Here is a 19,636-nt window from a genome sequence, read left to right as displayed (position 1 = left end):
GGTCACCACAGTGTTGGGAGTGAGTGGGATTAAGTCATTGTCTCCCCCAATGATGGAAGAGAACTTCACTGTTCAAGGAGAGGTGAATTATTTCTTAGGGTTATTCTAACTTTGGGTTTTTGCCTTCTGAGATATTCTGGGCAAGCCGATCTGCATCTAATAATATCATCATTAAACAGACTCTGTGATAGCTCAAAGGAGCATGATGCTCCAACAGGTACTCTCTATTTAAAACGCTTGTGCTTCAGGAACACTAAGCATCTATGATGTGCAAAGTCAACAAAGACCAGGCTTGCCCTAGAGAAGGCTATAGTCTAACAGGTGAAGGTGAGTGTATTTGTTTCCTGTTGGCTGCTGCAACAAATTACCATGAGCTAGTGGCTTAACGAAAATCAAATCCACTGTCGTTGAGTTGATTGTGACTCATAGTGACCCTAGAGAACAGAGTAGAACTGCCCCATAGGGTTTCCAAGGAGTGGCTGGTGGATTCAAACTAACGACCTTTTGGTTAGCAGTCGATTTCTTAACCACTGTTCCACCAGAGCTCCTTCTTACTGGCTGATGTAACAAATTACCATGAGCTAGTGGCTTAAAACAACACAAACTGTGGAGGTCAAAAGCCCAAAATGGTCTCACTGGGTTAAAATCAAGGTGTCAGCAGAGCTGTGTTCCTTCTGGAATCTCTTGGGGACAATCTGTTTCCTTGCCTTTTCCAGCTTCTACAGGCTTCCTGCATTTCCTTGGCTCATGGATCCGTCCACCAACCTCAAAGTCAGCAGCACAGCATATTAAAATTTCTGACTCTCCTGCCTCCATCTTTTATTTCTAAGAACCTTTGTGATTATATAGGGCCCACCTGGCTAATCCAGGATACTATCCCAGTCTCAAGATCTTTAACTTAATAACACCTGCAAATCCCTTTTGCCATGTAAGGTAACATATTCACAGGGTCTGGGGATTAGGATATGGACATCTTGGTAGGGGGTCATTATTCTGCCTACTACAGTGGGCCCATTCATTCGTAAGTCATTCGGTCAACAAACGAGAGAGAGAGAGAGAGAGAGAGAGAGAGAGAGAGAGAGAGATGCTATTGTATAGGGGGTAGTTGGGGAAGCCCTTTGTAAGGTGTTGTTTAAGCAGAATTCTACAGGAAGTGAGGAAGCAAGCCATGTGAGGATCTGTGAGAAGGGTGTTCCAGAGGAGCAGCTGGTCCCTCGGTTTAGAGCCAGAAGCATGCACGACATATTCAGGAAACAGCAAGAAGGCCAATGTGCATAGGACATTGGTGATGGTTACACAACATGATTGATGTAATTGGTTTTACTGAATTGTGCATGTGAAAAATGTTGAATTGAGAAGTGTCATGTTATGTATATTTTTACAAAAAAAAAAAAAGGCGGCAGCCAGTGGCTAGAGCAGGGTGAGTTAGTACAAGAGTAATAGGAGATGAGGTCATAGAGTTAACAGGGAGAGGATAAGGCAGGGCCTTGTGGATCATTTTAAGATTTTATCGAATGAGATGAGAAGCCATTGGAAGATTTTGAGCAGAGGAGTAATGTAATCTGACTTAGGTTTTAAAATGATCATTACAGTTACTGAGTTGAAAAAGGTCTTTAAAAGAGCCAAGGGAGAAGCAGGGAGGCCAATTAGGCCACTTCAATCATCCAGGGGAGAGATGATGGTAGGTGGACCAGGATGGTAGTCATGGATATGGTGAGAAGTGGCTGGATTCTGAAAATGTTCAAAAGAGAAAGCCAACAGGATTTCCTGATAGATTGGATGTGGGTGTGAGAGAAAGAGAAGTAAAAAACGGTTCCCAGGTTTTTGGTTCAAGTAATTAGAAGACTGTGGTTGCCATTTACAGAAATGGGGAAGACAGTGGATAATGTCTGGGGAGGAAGACCAGTTCAGTTTTGACTTGCTAAATTCGAGATGTCTATTAGACATTTAAGTAGGGATACTGAATCAGAAGGTGGATAAAATAAGCTTCCCAAGGGTAGGGGTTTTAGTCTGTTTTGTTCATTGTGATTCCTGGCCAATGAACCTCAGGTGCAGCCACCATCTGTCCGTTAGTGGAGGCTTGCATGTTGCTATGATGCTGAACAGGTTTCAGTGGAGCTTCCAGACTAAGATGGACTAGGGAGAAAGGCCTGGCAATCTACTTCCAAAAACCAGCCAACGAAGACCCTGTGGATCACAACAGTCTAACCCGTAACCAATCATGGTGACGACACAAGACCGGGTAGCATTTTTCCACTGTGCACGAGGTTGCCGTGAGTCAGAGGTCAACGGGATGACAGTGAACAACAACATATTCCCAGGGCTCAGAACAGTGTCTGACACATAGTAGCTTCTCAACAAACATTTGTTCAATGACTTCATAAACATACAAGCCTGAGTTCAGAGGAGTGGTCTGAGCTGGAGATATTTGGGAGCCACCAAAACATGGATGATATTTAAAGCCAGGAGCTCATCTAATGAGTGAGCATAGGTAGTGGTCTGAGGACTGAGCCTTGGCGCACTCCAATGTTTAGAAACTGGAGAGATGAAGGAAAAAAAAACAGCAGAAGAAACTGAAACGTGGCATCCAGTGGGGTAGGAGGAAAACCCAGGGGAGTGTGGTGTCTTTGAAGTGAAGACAGCTTCAGGGAGGAAGAAGTGATCAATAAAAAAAATTTACTTAAAAATAAATATGAAGACTAAAAAGAGAATGAAATTTCTGGAAATGGCCATTAAGTCCTATTTTTAGATTATAAAAACTAATTGCATATGCATAGGATGGGAAGAGTATGCAGAGGATTGGAAGAATATACATAGGATGGGAAAAGGGTTGAGTGGCAAAGACTGGGATATGGCTTATCAAAAAATAAGTGGGAAAAAGCCTTAGCAAATTAGCTGCTTACTAGTTCAAATGAGGAAGCAGTGTTGCTTGATTATCCATGAGTTAACAGGAGTACAATGTACACAACAAGGAAGGGTCAGTCCTGCTCCACTGTACTGTTCAACTACTCTGGAAGTACTGGGTCCGGCAGTGGGTGCTGTACTACATTCGAGACATGGATGTACCAGAATGTTCCCAAGGAAGGTAACTTGTGTAGTCAAAGCATCTGGAAACAATGTCATCTGAGGAACATTTGAAGGAGTTGGGATATTTAACTCAGAACTGCAGGACACAAAGGCTATCTTCAAACTGAAGAGGTATTATACTTGTCATTTATGGCCGCAAAGGAGTGAAGTTACCAGAAGGTAGACATTAGATAAACTTGTGGAAAATTCTCGGACAATTAGAACCTCCAAAAGTGAAATGGGCTGTTTGGTGAGTGGAAGTGGCAGAAGATCATACACCACTGATGTGGCTGAGGTCACTCAAAACCCAGCTGGGCACTGGACTGTTCAATACCTAAATATGATAACAGGTGTGAAAATACTTTGAAAATTAATAGTCTCCTATGTATACACAAACATGCAAACATACATAAACGGTACCAACTCCCTCCATTCTTGACCCTGTATGTGATGTATACAGTTGATGTTCGAACTTGTTTAATGCAAACCTAATTTGAAGCTCTGCTGAAGGGAATGGGGATGACTTAGTGGAGATGCGAGGGCAAGAGAAAACTCAAGGTGGAATAAATGTATGTATAAACACTATAAATAAATAATGACATATGAAGATAAATATAATAATAGATATAATAAATATAATACATAAACAACAAATGTCTGGACATCTGGTTAGAGAAGAATAAAAATAACTGGGACAATTAAAGAGTGAGAACATTGGGTAGGGAGAGGCTTAGATACCTGGAGGGATTTCCAAAGTATGTAATTACGAGTTTTAGCTGAACTCAGAGGAACTTTCCTGAGAAATAATAAATGATGAAAAAGGCATGAACGTTCTTATTGCGTGGGGTCAACAGCCGGAAGATGCTGGAGAAAGGGGAAGACCAGAGGATATCAGAGGGGATGGAAGCTAAAGGGTGAGGCCCTTAAGTAGAAACTCTGGGTTCTGGCAAAGATCTGTATGGAGACTCAGGAAAGTGGAGGAGTGAAGAGACGATGGGCTCAGGACGGTCTTGGGGGAAACTAAAGGTGAATGGGTGAAAGGGCAGGGAAGAGCCCACGAGCTGAGAATGCAGGCAGGAGTGACAACAGGATACAGTCCTAGATCTTGGAGCTGCAGGCTGGGGCTGTTGTCCAAGAATACCCCTCAGATGAGACATTTCTGCCCTCTCTAGCTTCTGTTTTCTCTCACTGTAAACAGAAAGGGCCCTGTGCTGCTGTACTGCTCCTGGCTTGTCTAGCTGATATTTTGGGCCCCTCTTACATTTAGGATTTGGCAATTGGGCTGAAGGAGCTCTGCTAGAAGCCCTGATGTGTTGCCAAGTGAAGGTGAGTAATTGGAAGGAAAAAAAAAAAACTCGTCAGATCAGTGGCTGCATGATGACTGCAGTACCCTGCTAACTGGTCTTTCTGCTTCCATTCTTGCCCTTCTAATCCATTTTCTTTTTACTTTTTAAGTAAATCAGATCGTGCTACTCCCCTACTTAAAATCCTCCAATGGCTTCCCATTACCCTTAGAATAAATCCAAACCTTCAATCTCTCTGTCTTCATCTCCTGGTTTTTACTTCTCTGACTTCATCTCCTACCACTTTCTTTCTTGCTCTTCCAGTATACTGCTGGCTCTGTTTCTGGAATATACCCATCGAAGAGCCTTGCAATTCTTCCCAACTGGAATACTCTTCCTCTGGAGCTTCACATGGTTGGATCCTTCTTAGCGTCAGTGTCACCTCTCCAGAGAAGCCTTCCTTGACCACCTCATCTGCAGAAGCCCATGCTCAAGTACTCTGCTATGCTACCTTGCTTTATTTTCTCATATTACTTTTCATTTGCTAAAAGTATCTTATTTGTTTATTGATTTATTGTCTTTTTTTCACCCTGTTAGACTGTAAGCTCCATAAGAGCAGGTGTTTGTTTGCCACTGGATTCCCAATACCTTGACAAGTGCCTGGCACACAGCAATTGCTCAATAAACAGTAATGAACAGAGATTTGCAAAGAAATGTTAGGAAGGGAGGGAGAACTGATCTTTGCAAGGCATGCTAAAGAAATGAGGACCTCGGATGTCTCCTTCATACCTCAGAGGAAGAAGAACATGGGATGTGGGCAGCCCTTCTTCCTATATTAAGGATAAGCCCAGGAAACAGGTCCTGGTATATGTCAATGGTACACACTAGTATTTGATGGCTCTGCCAAAAACAGCTATTTCCTGAGCTCTTATTTTGTTTCTAGCCTGATGCTAGGTGCTGGAAGAGAGAGTGGCTAGGATATGTAGTCTCTTTCCTTAGGGCAATCTCTTAAATTGAAGACATAAACCATACACATATGGCAAGAGAACTAATGAACTGGAAGTAGATGAGTATCAAATAAAAGGTATAAACAGTAGGCGTCATCAGATTTTTGAGGCAAGCATCCTTTTGATTGAAGTGGATAGGGTTAGATAGGATTCTGAGAGAGAGAAGTCAAAGATGACTAAGGTTCTGGGCCTTAAAATCTGGTCAGATGACTAGAATCATGAGCAGAATAAGGTAGTCAGAAGGAACAGCCAATTTTGGGTAAAAGCCAGTGAGTTCAGGATCTGACATATTAAATATAATGTCCTGGTCGAAATTGAGGAATTCTAAGATGAAATGTCTATCAGGGCCTTGTTATGCATGCAGTTTGTGCCTTAACCTTACTTACCTCTAGCTTGACTTACCTTTTATTATTATTATGATTATTATTGTGGTAAAATATATATGGCAAAACATTTGTCATTTCAACCATTTTTACATATACAATTTAGTGACACTAATTATGTTCACCATGTTGTGTAACCACCACCACTGTCTGTTTCCAAATTTGTTCATCATCCTTAACAGAAACTCAGTGCCCCTTAAGCAATAACTCCCCATTCCTCCCTCCCACCCGCCTCTGGTGACCCCTAATAAACTTTGGTCTCTGTGCAATTGCCAATTCTAGATATTTCGTGTAAGTGAGATCATACAGTATTTGCCCTTTTGTGTCTGACTTATTTTACTCAGTATAACGTTTTTAAGGTTCATCCATGTCTTAGCATGTATCTGAACTTCATTTATCTTTACGCCTGATTAACTGATTTACTTTTTCAACCTGTTTTCTTTCATTCTAATTTTCTCATTAAGTAAAAAGTATATACTTCTACAAGCCATCTCAAATCTTTTTGGAACAAGGTAAGGTATAGTAAATACATATAAAAAATAGCACCTTAAACAAGAGATCAGGGCGACAGACACGTTAGTCATCATTTGCCTCTGACCTGTCCAACCCTGTGAAGGAGAAATTATCAAATTCACTTTTATATGTGAGGAAATAGGTGTTGAGAAACTAAGGAACCTACTCAAGGTTACACAGGTAGGATAGCAGGAACAGAACCCACATCTTTCTGACTCTCAAACCTGTGCCCTTCAACATAATACTCCACAAGAGTTTTTTTCTTCAGATCCTGCCTCCGGAAGTCCTCAAGCCAATGGGAGTTCAACTGCAAGTGTATCCTGGACAGATTCTGCTGCCCTAAGGCTGGTGAGCCTGCCCACGTATTGACGGTCTTCCTTCACCATACCTTAGCTGCTCTGGCAGTGGTGAGCCAGTGGCTCTGTGGGCTGGAGCCCTGTCAGCTCCCTTTCTCTGGTACAATGTCTAGCACATTCTGGGCACTCAATCTGAATTGTACCACTGAAGAACTCATCTTTCTGTCCATGTAAGTCATCTGGGGCTTTTTATCAGCTGGAATGGATCTTTCAGAAATCTCTATGCTAGTACTTGCCCAGTAGTGAGTACAGAGACAGCCCAGAGGTTCCTGTTCCTGTATTCTTCTCACTTTTCAGATCTCAAGGACGTGGACAGTCACTCCTCCTTATCAGTCCTAAGGCTGTTATGCCCCCTTAGAGTGAGCAGCACTGCTGAATGCTACTGGGGAGATAACCCATGCAGAGCACCTGGGGCCTGGCACACAGAAGATACTCCATAAATACTTTTCCCTTAGTTCCACTTGACTGATCCTAATATACTCACTTCATTTCCCATCTCCCAATCCCAGTAAGCTTTTTGCCCAAGGACAGTGGCTAATGACAACAAAAGATTTAGGAGTTGAAAGTAATGAAGAGTTAACAAGAAATAGCAGGAAAGTACCAAATATGAGACTGGAGGGAGAATAGAAGACAGCTAAGAACAGGATATTTGGGAACAGGTTTATCTTTACAATAGGGGAGAATGTGGCAGATCAAAATTTTTAAACACAGCCACAGCAATATTTCTGGTCCCACATGCTCTTCCAGAAACTTCACATTCCCCATCAAGAGGTAAAGTCTATTTCTTCTCCCTTTGAATCTGGGTGGGACTTTGTGACTGCCTTGATGAACAGAATGCAGTGGAAATACTACTGCATGACTTCTGAGGCTAGGTCATAAAAGGATGATATGGTTTCCACCGGGCTCTCTGTCAGGATGCTCACTCTTGGAACCCTGCCACCACACTGTGAGGAAGGCCGATTTAGCCCATGCAGACAGACCACATGGAAAGATCTCCAGCTGACAGCCAGCCTCAATCAGAGACTTAGGTGAACATGGGTTCAGATGATTCTAACCTTTAGCCTTCAAGTCTTCCAACTGAGGCCCCAGACACTGTTGAACAAGGATGGCGCTGTCTGTTCTCACTATGCCGTGACAGAATTCCTGACCCACAGAATCTGTGAGATTAACAGATGGTTGTCTTACGCTTCTAAATTTTAGGATCATTTATTTCACAGCCATAGTAACTGGAAAAAGGAGAAAAAACAAAACAAAACAAAACAAAACAAAAAAAACAAAGAAGGAGGGCACAGAAGGTAGAGTGAGAACTAGGGGAGTTTAGGGAGAAGAGTGGAGTTAGATTATTCTGCATGTCACCAAGGAGCAAGCAGGACTAGCACTAATAGGTAGCAGTAGGGAGACAGATTTTGGAGAGACTTTCTAAGCATCAAAACTGACCAGAGACAGAACAGTCTCCCTCAGTAATTACGAGTTCCCTGCCACTAAAACCAAAAAACCAAACTCGCTGCCATTGAGTCAACCCAATAGATTCAAATCTGAATGGAAGACAGGACTAGGTAACTTTAGGGTCCCCTCCAATCAATATAACATGAGAGCAGATTAGATCTGGGATACAAGGAAGAGAGAAGAGACAGATGATGAGGATTGGAGCCTGGTGCCTGGGTGATACCACACACAGAAAGAGACTGAGAGAATCTTTCAACACGTTCTTTTCCTTCTTGCCCAGAGGACTTTTAACGACCCCTCCCATTTTCTACATCCCTTCTAATATATTCTTCATATGATGCCTGATTAATGCTCCCACAATATGGTTTTCAGTATGTCACTTCCCTGTTCAAAAGCTTTTAATAACATTACTGGCATCGCCATACCTCAGCAAATCATTTTATATAGTTCATAAAGTATTTTTACATTTATTATCTCATTTGAACCTCATGAGAATCCGGGAGGCACTAAAATCACCACCATATATGTTTCAAAATCCAGCTATTCATTCTTCATATTTTTCTGTTTCCTTGCCTTTGCTTATTCTATTTTCTTTGTCCACCTTTTTCTCAACTCTAAATGTTCTTACCCTTCCCATCTTTCAAAGCCCAAGATAAATCCGTACAACTAAGAGTGATCTCTCCCCACTCTGAACGCCATCACTGATGATGATGATAACGGTAGCCAACAATCACTGAGCATTTACTATGTGTCACGCAGTATGCTAAATGTTTTTCATGTATTATCTTCTTTTATCCTCTCTTATCACTCTCCGCTTCATACCACGGATATTTGTATATGCATCTTCTTTCCCTTACTAGTTTACAAAGTCCTTAAGGACACAGTCAGTGTCTGAGTCATCTCTGCTTTCTCCCAAGCCTAACACAGGGACTGGCACAGAGCAAGTGCTACATAAATATTTGTTCAATGAATGAATGAACAGTTCAGGCGGGCAGAGTTAAAGTTTACCTTTGCTCGAACACAAACGATTTTCAAGCACCCTTGAACACTTGAGAAGCACTCATTTATATCCACATAATTAATGGGCTAAATTATACATCATTGTTTTATCTTTTTATTACACAGGTTTCCAGGGATCTTGGCTAGAACACATTTTGTTAGTGTAGTTTATGGGCATGGAAATGAAAAACAAACGCATAAAACAACAAACTTCTTTTTGTATAAAAATAACTTTAGACTTCAAAACTAGTCTTCTCCAACCAATCAGAATAAGCAAGGTTTTACACGGTCCTCTCCTTCTTTCCTGTAGCAATAAGGATGGTAAGCTATTTTACGTGGGTCCACTGCTCCCTGGCTCTCTTGCCGTGGTGCCTAGTACAGTTAACGAATACAGTAAATGCCCGCTGATTGACTGAAAGGCCTGTGTTGCTTGCAATTACAACCATAATTTATAATTTTTAGTGTTCTGCTCCTATTAGTTCTAAGCAGTCAGCACATTTTCGGGGCCTCACAAAGCCTCAGCCAATTATGGCAGTTGAGCTGATGCTCTGAGATCTGAAAACTATTCTTTTCTCTATAGTTGTTGTAGGACGAAGAATGGAAAACGGATAACAGTTTGGGCCAAAGAAATAGGCATTTCTGAAAGTCCTATTAAAAAGATGGTTAAATTTCGTTTACATGATTAAGAATTACAGCTTGAGAACAGTTCCCATATTAAAATTCTGGGGTAATCCTAACATAAAATCGATCCTTTCACCAGAGGATCCCAATTTCAATTTTAACTTAAAGAAATGCCAGTTCATTGTTCAAAACCAAGCCTGGTACAAAAATCATCAGTTAGTGCTTTCCTCTCCCATGATGAAGCAAAGATTAACAGCACAAATTCTGACACTCCAATTGTCTTCCAGAAAACCTAGGTAAAAATTAGGAGATTAAGGGCACAATAGAGCAGTAGTGCAAAGGCAGACCTGCTGTAATCACCATCACAAAGGCTGGGCCACCGGCAGAGCGCAGTGTTTACTCAAAGCCCTGTGCTATCAATTAGCCGGCTTAATTATCTCAGAGTCTGCCAGCACAAGAGGCCAATTTTTGGTGTCTCTGGCTCCTCTTTGTCTTTTATTCCTGCTGGTCACAAAGGGGCTTTGAGGGCCAGCCTTCCTTAACTCTCTGACTCTTGCTGGCTTCTCCTGGTAGCCAAAACAAGCATTCTGTGAATCACTCCAGCAACCACACTATCTTCTCCTTTCTTGACATGGCTGTGGCCTAGCGCAGAAACTCTATTTAATGCATGTACCAAAAGGCTTCAACAGGTGACTATAGTTCATGGTTTAGAAACAGAATTTCCACAAAGAAATGAGATGTAGTATGAAATGGTCTATAAATATCACAGGTAAACAAATCTGAAGAGGCAGGAAAAAAACTCCATCTGTTCCCATCATCTGGTGGTGTTCAGGAAATGTTGGCTGACTGAAGGATGAGAGGAAGAACAGCAATCAAAGAACATTTTCTCACTTCTTTCAGATAAGCAGCTTACACTGATGTAGCTAAGAATTTCCTAGGTAGGTCAAGGCAGGAAACCACCTGCACCTTTTATATAGAATAATTTGCTTTTGTAGTAAGTCCTACTAACAGAAATTTGTTGAGCAATTGAGGTTGGGGAGGAAATTATATTGGGAAAAACTGGATTAAGAATTGTTAAAAAAAAAAAAAAAAAAAACACTAAAAGTAAATCATTGATTTATTTAAAATCTAGTTGTATGTACATAGAAACAATTATATTTCATAATTATACATATATAACATGACACACATATCTATGTATCTACATTTACATGCTAGACTTTGGTCTACTTGGATCATCCTTAGGTGTGTCTAGGGCCGAACTTCTATTTTCCGTATGTAAAACTGCTCCTTATATTCCCTAATTTGAAGACTACCATCTACTACTCAAAATTTTAAAGTCAGAATCCTGACAGTCTTTCTAGACTTCTCCCTCCTTTTCACCTTCCACATCATCAAGCCCTGTGCTACCTCCCCTACATTTGTTCTAAACCTACAAAGACCAAACCGGTTGCCATCGAGTCGATTCCGACTCATAACGACCCTGTATTTTTCTACCTCCTCTTAAATGTATTTGTTCGTCTCTATTTCCACTGCCCCGACAGGCTCTCAACATTTCACATTTGGATCATGCAAGAGCCTCTGTACTATTCCTTCTGCCTCTAGGCTCATGCCACTCCAACAGGGATGGACTACCCAATGAGCAAGGTACTCATGGGCTTACTTGTACTTATTTACTAACCTGTAGTGCACAATTTTATGTGGGTTCCATCTCGGATGTGGTGAAAAACAGGTGAAATTGTGCACTACAGATTAGTAAGTAAACACAAGTAAGTCCGTGCATACCTTGCTTACTTATGCTTACTGTAAGTCTGTGCGTACCTTGCTTATGGTTAATCTGCCCCTGTAATCCCGTCATCTCTACACCTTTCAGGAGCAATCATTCTACAACAGATATTTGACGTTTTTACTCCCTCTTAAAAAACTTCAGTGGCCTTCCATAGCTCTCATCTATCACATCAAGCTCTTGCCTCCCTCTGAGCCTCCCAAGAGCTAACATTTATTGAGCTTATTTTAACACCTCATCTCCTTCCCCTCTCCCACAGTCACCCTATTGTACAGCTATATCAAACTGAACATGACACAACGTCTTGGTATATCCATATCTCTTGGTTTGGGTTGTCCCAAGAGCAGACCTTGAAACAAGGAAATGGGCACAAGTAGTTAATTTGTGAGGAAGTAGTGAAGAGAAACAGGGAAGAGAGAAAAGCCAATAAGGGATGTATTAATGAACAGGTTACCACTGAGGACCCTCTGATAGTCTGTATAGACTACACCTCAGAATTGTCCCACTGAGGGTTAGGGAAGCTGGGGTATTAAACATCAATTTATTGTTGGTGAGTCACTCTTGCAAGTGTTAACCCCCCTGAACTTCTGGCAAGCAGCTCCTTGTCCAGAGAATGTCCTCAGGCAGAGAAACACAGGAAGCCATTGGCAGGTGATCTCCAAGGTGGGCCAAAAGGATATGAGGAAAGCACCAGGAACATCTGCTACATCATACAGTACACATATTATGTTCTTTTCCTCAATCAAATTTTTCGTTCCACTTGTCTTTCTGGTTAATTTGTCTCATCTTTTAAGATCAGCCCATTGGAGCCTTCCCTGACCTCCTCTGGGAGAGCTTTACTTCTTCCTCTATGCATATTCTCTTCTGCTGCAGCTGCTATGTTGTAGCTATTTGTTTACAAGTGTGACTCCACATCAGACTCTGGGCTCCCCGAGGGCAGTATCACTAGTACCTAGCTTGGTGTCTGGCAGGTGCTCAGTGAATGTCTACTTAACAAGGGCATGGCTGGAGGCATTAAAGAGAGGAGGATCTTGTCTTCCGTATATGTAATAGAGAACTTCTTCAAAGAGATGAAATATATGCCCCCACATTTTGAATACTATAAAGTCAAATATGTAGGAAGGAGCACCAAGCTAGGAATCTTGGGTCCTAATTCAAGTCAGTCTGGCTCTTCCTATAAAATGAGGGGGTGTGAATGACCTTTAAGTTTCTTTCAAGTTCTCCAGATTTCAAGTCACTGAATCTGTGTATAAGTGAAAGATGAAGCCCACAAACTATACTACAACCACATATGGAAACGCTTATAAGTTTGTGATATTCATCTGGATTCAAGGAAAGAGCACAGGTGATGCACACTTGAGACGCTGCTGGCAGGTTTGTAATGCTGTGTATACAAAACAGCCAGTGCTGGAATGTCCTGGGTGAGAGGACACCTCCCAGGGAGGAGTTGGCGACTGCACAGAAGCTAGCTGGGTAGCAGGGTGGTTGCAAGCTGGCAGGTGCTGCTGCCCTGGATGGAGCCCTATTACTGCTGCCAGGCTCTGGATAGTATGGTACCAATGATTCTACTTAGGTCAAAACCAAAAACCAAACTCACTGCCATTGAGTTGATTCCAACTCATATCGACCCCATAGGCTTTCCAAAACAATCGCTACAGAAGCAGATTGCCACATCTTTCTCCCGCAGAGTCTCTGGCGGTTTCGAACTGCTGACTTTTTGGTTAGCAGTTGATCGCTTTAACCACTGCGCCACCAGGGCTCCCCACAAACAGACACTTCCTGAGTTTTCATCTAACCCCTGGAGAGTGGGCTCTGCCTGTATTTCTATATGGGGAAGAGACTAATTTGGAACACTGAAAACAGTCCATGCTTGGCTTCCCTGACACCTTGGATACTCTCAATCCTCCTAGAAATGAGACTGGGATTGGAGGGATTGGGTAGGAGTAAGGAAAACTAGGTGAGTTTAGAGGCTTTTGCATAACAGATTAAAAAATGTTGAGAATGTTCATTTTAGGAAACAAATTCCCTCTCTTGAAATGTTTTGAATACAGTCACTGGCATCCTGTGTGTACAGAACACGGATGGGTAGTGTTTCTTTAAGTGTCTAGATTCCACAACTTTCAAATAATTAGTTTTCTCCTTGACAAATCCCTAAAAAAATTTATTATTTGTATGCAGTACTGTTTAGAATTAATTTAATTTTAAGAAAAATATTTTACTGAACATCTTCAATATGCCTGAGGGATATATCATATTCCTTTCAGAAACACAGAGTCAGTATTGTAATGATTCTTTACTTGGTGGGGAGAGGAGGGAATGAAAACTTCTAAAGGGGGTCTTCCCTGCCCTTTTTAGAGAATTATTGTTTTTATGGGCAGTCCACAGGGAGGAGTGGGGGTCCAAAGGGCAAACTACACCAGCAGTAGACCCTGACACACTGGAGGTAACCATGCCCATGGGTGATGGTGATACGTGATTTCAGGGAGCTCTTGTTTTTGGACAGCTCCCCCTCCCGTTATTCAAGGAGGTACCTTGGAAGAAGGGCAAAAGGGGGAAAAATAAATCTAGGAGACAATGTAATTGAAAATACGTGAACACTGGTTGGGGGCACAGTGATGCTATGCAGTGTCATGCTGAGGGCCTGGCTTGATCCAGTTTGGGCTTTGTTGCTGACTTGCTGACTCAAGGAGAATCACTTGATTCCTCTGGACTTTAGTGGGAGAGGCACTAGATGGCCTCCAAGGCCTCTTTCAGCAATGATGGTCAAGTTTATGACACCAACAAGAAAAACAGACTTTGGCAGGAGCATCTGGCCAGGGAAAATGAGAAATATAAGACAGGTCTCAATATAAAAAGCTAATAAGAACAGGAAGAACAAAGAGGAAAGGGGCCTGAGATGACCACCTGCACCCCTATAAACTGACCCCAACACAGACACAATTCAAGAGATGTTTCAAAAGTTGAGTCTAGATTGAGACTGAGTAGGAGGCCTTACCTTCTGGTGACGGCAAAGCACAGCGTGCACACTGCATGTAAAAGTCCTGTGGCATGCTGCAGAAATGTGGCCATCTTGGGATTCTCATCCACTGGGCCTTGCACCGAGAGGAAGCAGCCACACAGCTTGTTGATCAGACCTATGTTCACCACGTAGCTAGATATGGGGAGAAATGCGTGTTACCAATCTGCATAGGGTGGCAACATTTTCACCTCTAATGATAAATTTTACCAAACACAGGCCTGGACCCCTCAAAGAAGCAAACACAACACAGGTTTGAGTAAAGCATCTCAAGCAACAATCTCCTTACATTTAGTTCTGAATACCAGCTAGTTCTGTGAAGTGATTCTTTTTTCTCTTCCCTCTTTTGGCTACTTTGATGCTATTTTTCAATAAAGAGGAATGAAAATGATTATCTGATTATTCTTCTCACTGCTCTAAAGCGTTTGACAATAGCTGAAACTATTTATAATGGCCTCTATACTCTTATCATAGTAATTTTTTTTTTCTTTTTTTATGGTATTTTTAAAACTTCTAGGGAGCCAAATTCAACAGAATGCAGGGATTCAGAAGATGACGCTACCCAGACATAGTCTTGTTACAGTTTAAACTTCTAATGCCAACTATGGGTTCACCATTAAAAACTCCATTACCATTAAGAGAATAACAAACAGTGAGAATGTAATTGCTGTTATGAAAAGTACCAGTTCTGAGGGTAGACAATGACATTTTAAGAAGTCACTTCCATCTTTTTAGTCCATTGGACACTTCTCTAGAGCTGTTTATTAAACTGGACTGACAGTAGCAGCTCTTTCATTAGTTCACAAAGCAGCCATCATTGAAAATAATATTTTAAGACAATAAATGACCTTGCAGATAAATCAGTCTTAGTGCAAAGATTTTATACTGACTCAGTGCTACTGCATTTACATACATGAAAAGGGAGGAACTGTGAATACAGAAATTTTGAAAATCAACAGATATTAACTAATCACCCTGATCATAATGACTGGTTCATTTTGGCTGCTTCTTCCAAGACAGATTTGTTCATTCTTCTGGCAGGCCATGGTATATTCAATATTCTTCACCAACACATAATTCAAAGACATCGATTCTTCTTTGGTCTTCCTTATTCATTGTCCAGGTTTCACATGCAAATGAGGCGACTGAAAACACCATGGCTTGGGTCAGGTGCACCTTAAGTCATCAAAGTGGTATCTTTGCTTTTTAACACTTTAAGGAGGTCTTCTTGCAGCAGATTTGCCAATGCTATACATCATTTGATTTCTTAACTGCTGTTTCCATGGGCATTGATTTATGAATCCAAGTAAAATGAACTACACAGAGTAGAAATTTTTTTTCTGATTATGCAAATAATATAAGCTCATTATTAAAATTTATACAGTATTGAAAAGTAGAAATATTGCCAACGATTATACCATCTAAAGACAACCACAGTTGAATGTTTCCTTTTATGTTTTTCTATTTCAATTTTTTCCTCACATGACTGATACTATACTGATTTTCACTCAACTGACTAGGCCATTTTGATGTCATTAAAATATCTTTGTAAGCATCATATTTTAAATATTAAAATAATTATTATTCGGCTAACATTACCGAACATTTTGATCAAAGATTCTATAGAGCTTCTATAGATCTATGCAGAACAGAATTTCAAATTCTCACGGGCTTTCTGGAGACAGGAGGCTGGATGAACTCCTGAAAGTACTGCCATGAAACAATTTTTAAACCTTAAACCAAAAATATCCCCTGAAGTCTTCTTAAAACCAAACAATACTTTAGCTTAACTAGTAAAAACTGTCTGCCATGAACATTAATGCTCTTTTAAGAACTATCTATATGGGATCAAACTGACAACAGCAACTCTAAAGATTAGACAGAAACCTTAAGGGGCAGTGAGTTTATGTTAATCAGGGAGGAAGAACTGAGAAAAGGAAGGTAAGAATGGTTGCATAACTTGAAGAATGTAATCAATGTTACTAAATTGTACATGTACAAACTGCTGAATTTGTGTACGCTTTGTGGTATATAATCTCAACAATGAAATAAATAAAATTTAGAGAAAGAATTATTTACTATTGAAATTTTTAACATACACTAAAAAGAGAATAGGATAGCAAATCCCCATGTACCCATCACCCAGACCACCAGCAACCCATGGCTAATCCCACCCCTCATCCACACCCATCTCACATACTGTTTAAGCAAATCCAAAGCATCATATAATTTCATTTGTAAATGTTTCAGTTTTTATCTCTCAAAACTAAGGACTTAAAAAAAAAAACCACAACACCATTGTCTCAATATTTAAAAAATAATGTTAATTCCTTATCATCAAATAACTAGTATTCAAATATCCAAATGTCTCATAAATGTTTTAAGTAGCTTAAGAAAATTAGGATGCAAATAAGAACTATACATTGTGACTGGCTGATATGTCTTTTTAAATCACTTTGAATCTGTAGGTTGCCCCTCCATATCTCTTTTTCTCCCTTGCAACTTATTTGCTGATGAAACCTGGTTGTTTATTCTATACAGTTCCCATAATCTGAATTTTGCTGATTACATCCCTGTGGTGTCATTTAACACATTTCTTTTAATATACTCGAACACATTTCCTGTAAAATGATCTAGATTCTAGAGGTCTGAATGAGTACAAAAATATCATTTTTAAAATGGCTACATAATACACTACCAGTGTAATATTTTTTGAACTCTTGGTTGTTTTTAATATCCACCATTGTAAACTATGCTGTGATGAACATTTTGTGTACAAATCATTGTCAGAATTTCAGATTACTTCCCAGAGGAGGAATTCATGAGTCAAAGCATATGCATACTTTCAGGGTTCTTGATACGTATAGCCACATTACACTTCAAAAATTCTGCATCAATTTATAGTCCCACTAGATGGATAGAAAACCCATTTCACTATGTGGAGATTGGTATTACTATCCCCACTGGTAGATGAACAAACACCTGCCCAAGCAGAAGAGCTGGAATGTCCTAAGGTCTTCTGACCCCTGATAAGAGTCCTTTCCACTAAATCCACTGCTTCTCTGAGGCATTTTTTTGTTCCTTACTGATGTCTGAATACTTTTCATTGTGATATATATGTATATATGTAGATATACACCTACTTCTCACTTATCGACTCTCTTGTTATCTGACACTTCCCATTCACGACTATACTAAAAATTCTACTATCTGACTATTTTGCACATTAACGACGTAAGTCTGGCAGTAACGAACACCAAGGTGCAAGGCAAAAATATACTGGCTGTGACGGTTATGTGTCAACTTGGCTGGGCCATGATTTTCAGTGGTTTGGCAGTTATGTAACGATGTAATCATCTTCCATTTAGTGATTTGATGTGGTCATCTCCCATTTTCACAAAATGCCAATTTTTGCATAATGACCAGGTATTCAGAACCTAGCCATGTTGATAAGTGAGGAGTGGGTATATACACATTTGATATTTCAACATTTTATTACATGTGCAAGTCAGTGACATCAATTAACTGAGGTTTGAATCATTTCAACAAGGATAGGCAATTATTTCCGAGACTATTCTTGAAAACTAATACTAACCACACAAAGCCTTAAAACCATCCAGTCTCAAGATAAAAATGGCTTAGATGAATCTCCTGTATTGGCCTTGAAAAATCCAGAAAGGAGGAAGTACTCCAAAATGAGTGAAGAGATAAAAAGCACAGAAAAATGAACCAAACCAAAACAACCACTGTTGAGCAGGCAGTCCTTTCTGAGTGTCATCTCCTTTGTTTACCTGGTGGCCATCTACACTGCCTACTAATGAGTCTGACTGATATTTCTGTAAATTGCCTGGGTCTTGAGTCACTGCATGGAAAATCTTTAGATAACTGCCTAAGAAGATGCTGAAACTAAATGGCTGTAAAGGGTCAGTGCAGGGAAATTCATTTTGCCTACTTGATAGTTTTGAGGGAAGAATACAGAATCTTCTAACGGATACTGGCATCAAGGACATTATATCTTTTGCAATGCAACTGTTAGGTTAAAATTACAACGTTGAGATTGTTAGCATATATTCAGGACAAAAAGCTTTATTGTACAGAACCTCTCACTCCAGTCTTCTTAGAACAGGAATCCTGGGAAACATGCTGCTGTACGTACACCAGTAAATGGGCCTCTTGGTTTGCTTTACTGCTTCTTATGCATGTGAAAGTTGGACAATGAATAAGGAAGACCAAAGAATTGATATCTCTGAATTCCAGTGTTGGCGAAGAATACTGAATATACCATGGACTGCCAGAAAAACGAACAAGTCTGTTTTGGAAGAAGTACAGCCAGAGTGCTCCTTGGAAGCAAGGATAGCAAGACTTTGTCTCATGTACTTTGGACGTGTTATCAGGAGGGACCAGTCCCTGGAGAAGGACATCATGCTTGGTAAGGTACAGGGTTAGCGAAAAAGAGGAAGGCCCTTAATGAGATGGACTGACACGGTGGCTACAACAATGGGCTCAAACAAAGCAATGATTGTGAGGATGGCACAGGACCAGGCAATGTCTCATTTTGTTGTACCCAGTGCTGCAATAAGTTAGAATCGACTCGACGGCAATGGGTAATAGGTAGCTTTCTGTTGCTGGAATTTACAAACTGGAAGGGATACACATGGGTGTATATAAAGAGTTAATGTCCACTCTTGTCCAGCCACCCACATTCACCCCAGCTTAAATACTGCTGTCCACTAAGGTTCTGAAGATTTCTACCTGCTTCTGCAGTCTGAAATTGATCTAACATGCAATCAGGATGCACTGATAATTACTGGTGATTGTAATGCAAAAGCTGGAAACAAAAAGAAGGATTGGTAGTTGGGAAGTACAGCCTTGGTGATAGAAACGATGCTGGAGATTGCACGATTCAATTTTGCAAGACCAATGACTTCTTCATTGCAAATATCTTTTTCTACCAACATAAACGGCAACTATACAATGGACCTCACCAGATGGAATACACAAGAATCAAATCGATTACATCTGTGGAAAGACGATGGAAAAGGTCAATATCATCATTCACAACAAGGCCAGGGGCTCACTGCAGAACAGACCATCAATTACTCTTATGCAAGTTCAAGTTGAAACTGAAGAAAATCAGAACAAGTCCACGAGAGCCGAAGT

General features: G+C 40.6%; 1 protein-coding gene across 1 annotated transcript in view; it reads right to left on the bottom strand.

The window, feature by feature from the left end:
- The window catches only part of LOC105756204 (S phase cyclin A-associated protein in the endoplasmic reticulum-like), a 115,621-nt gene that overhangs the window by 48,521 nt on the left and 47,464 nt on the right, over window positions 1-19,636 (bottom strand). The window contains exon 3 of the mRNA XM_012555088.2: window positions 14,456-14,611. Within this exon, the coding sequence (XP_012410542.2) occupies window positions 14,456-14,611 (156 nt within the window). The remainder of the gene's footprint in view (window positions 1-14,455; window positions 14,612-19,636) is intronic.

The sequence above is a fragment of the Trichechus manatus genome, unplaced genomic scaffold, assembly GCF_000243295.1.
Source record: "Trichechus manatus latirostris isolate Lorelei unplaced genomic scaffold, TriManLat1.0 scaffold00030, whole genome shotgun sequence".
In the NCBI taxonomy this organism is placed as follows: Eukaryota; Metazoa; Chordata; class Mammalia; order Sirenia; family Trichechidae; genus Trichechus; species Trichechus manatus.
The sequence above is the reverse complement of the archived record's forward strand: the minus strand, read 5'-3'. Positions and strand labels throughout refer to the sequence as shown.